Raw genomic sequence first — 675 nt, forward strand, 5'->3', positions numbered from 1 at the left:
GGGCCCCAGACCGAAGGGCATGTACATGTAGGGGTCGATCGACTCATTGTTGTCTTTAGTGAACCTGGGAATGAAGCAGAAGCCGTTACTCTGAAGAACCACTGAGATGTTGGGTTTTAGAGTGAACTCAGGTCTGTGTTTCTCCGGCTCTAGTTCTCTACAGTGCTGTGTTTTGTGGTTAATGACTGACCTCTCGGGTTTGAAGCTCTCCGGGTCGCTCCAGTAATCCGGGTCTCTGTGGAGCGCGTATGTCGGGATCATCACCACCATGTCTTTAGGGATGAGGAGGCCGTTGATATCCACCGTTTTCTTACAGACCCGCTCGAGTCGACCAGCGACGGGGAACAGCCGCAGAGACTCGTGCAGCGCCGCGTCCAGATACTCCATGTTCATGACGGCTTCATAGTCCACCGGAGCCTTCAACACAGTTCAGAGCTTAACCTCTCAAACTCTTCACACTTACAGATTCACTCAGTTCTCCGAGCTCTACCTTATCAGCGAAGGTCTGGTCGATCTCCTCCTGCAGTTTCTTCATGGCCTCCGGGTTGGTTGCCAGATTGTAGAAGAAGAAGGACAGAGTGCTGCTGGTGGTCTCATACCCGGCGAAGATGAAGATCATGGACTGCGAGAGGATCTCGTGGTCGCTCAGACCTGCACAGGACACCGTGTGAGGAA

At 53.0% G+C, this 675-nt stretch overlaps 1 protein-coding gene across 1 annotated transcript; it reads right to left on the reverse strand.

Annotated features, from left to right (window-relative positions):
- Positions 1 to 3: 3 nt before the first annotated feature.
- LOC107581098 (cytochrome P450 3A56-like) lies at positions 4 to 669 on the reverse strand (the record flags this gene model as incomplete). The annotated part of the gene is made up of 3 exons (XM_016266664.1): positions 491 to 669; positions 191 to 417; positions 4 to 64 (listed from the first exon to the last, which is right to left on the reverse strand). Coding segments are annotated over exons 1-3 (417 nt in total), but the record flags the coding sequence as incomplete, so codon positions are not given.
- Between the last annotated feature and the right edge of the window lie 6 nt (positions 670 to 675).

Source organism: Sinocyclocheilus grahami, unplaced genomic scaffold (assembly GCF_001515645.1).
Source record: "Sinocyclocheilus grahami isolate Dianchi unplaced genomic scaffold, SAMN03320097.WGS_v1.1 scaffold74074.1, whole genome shotgun sequence".
Taxonomy (NCBI): Eukaryota; Metazoa; Chordata; class Actinopteri; order Cypriniformes; family Cyprinidae; genus Sinocyclocheilus; species Sinocyclocheilus grahami.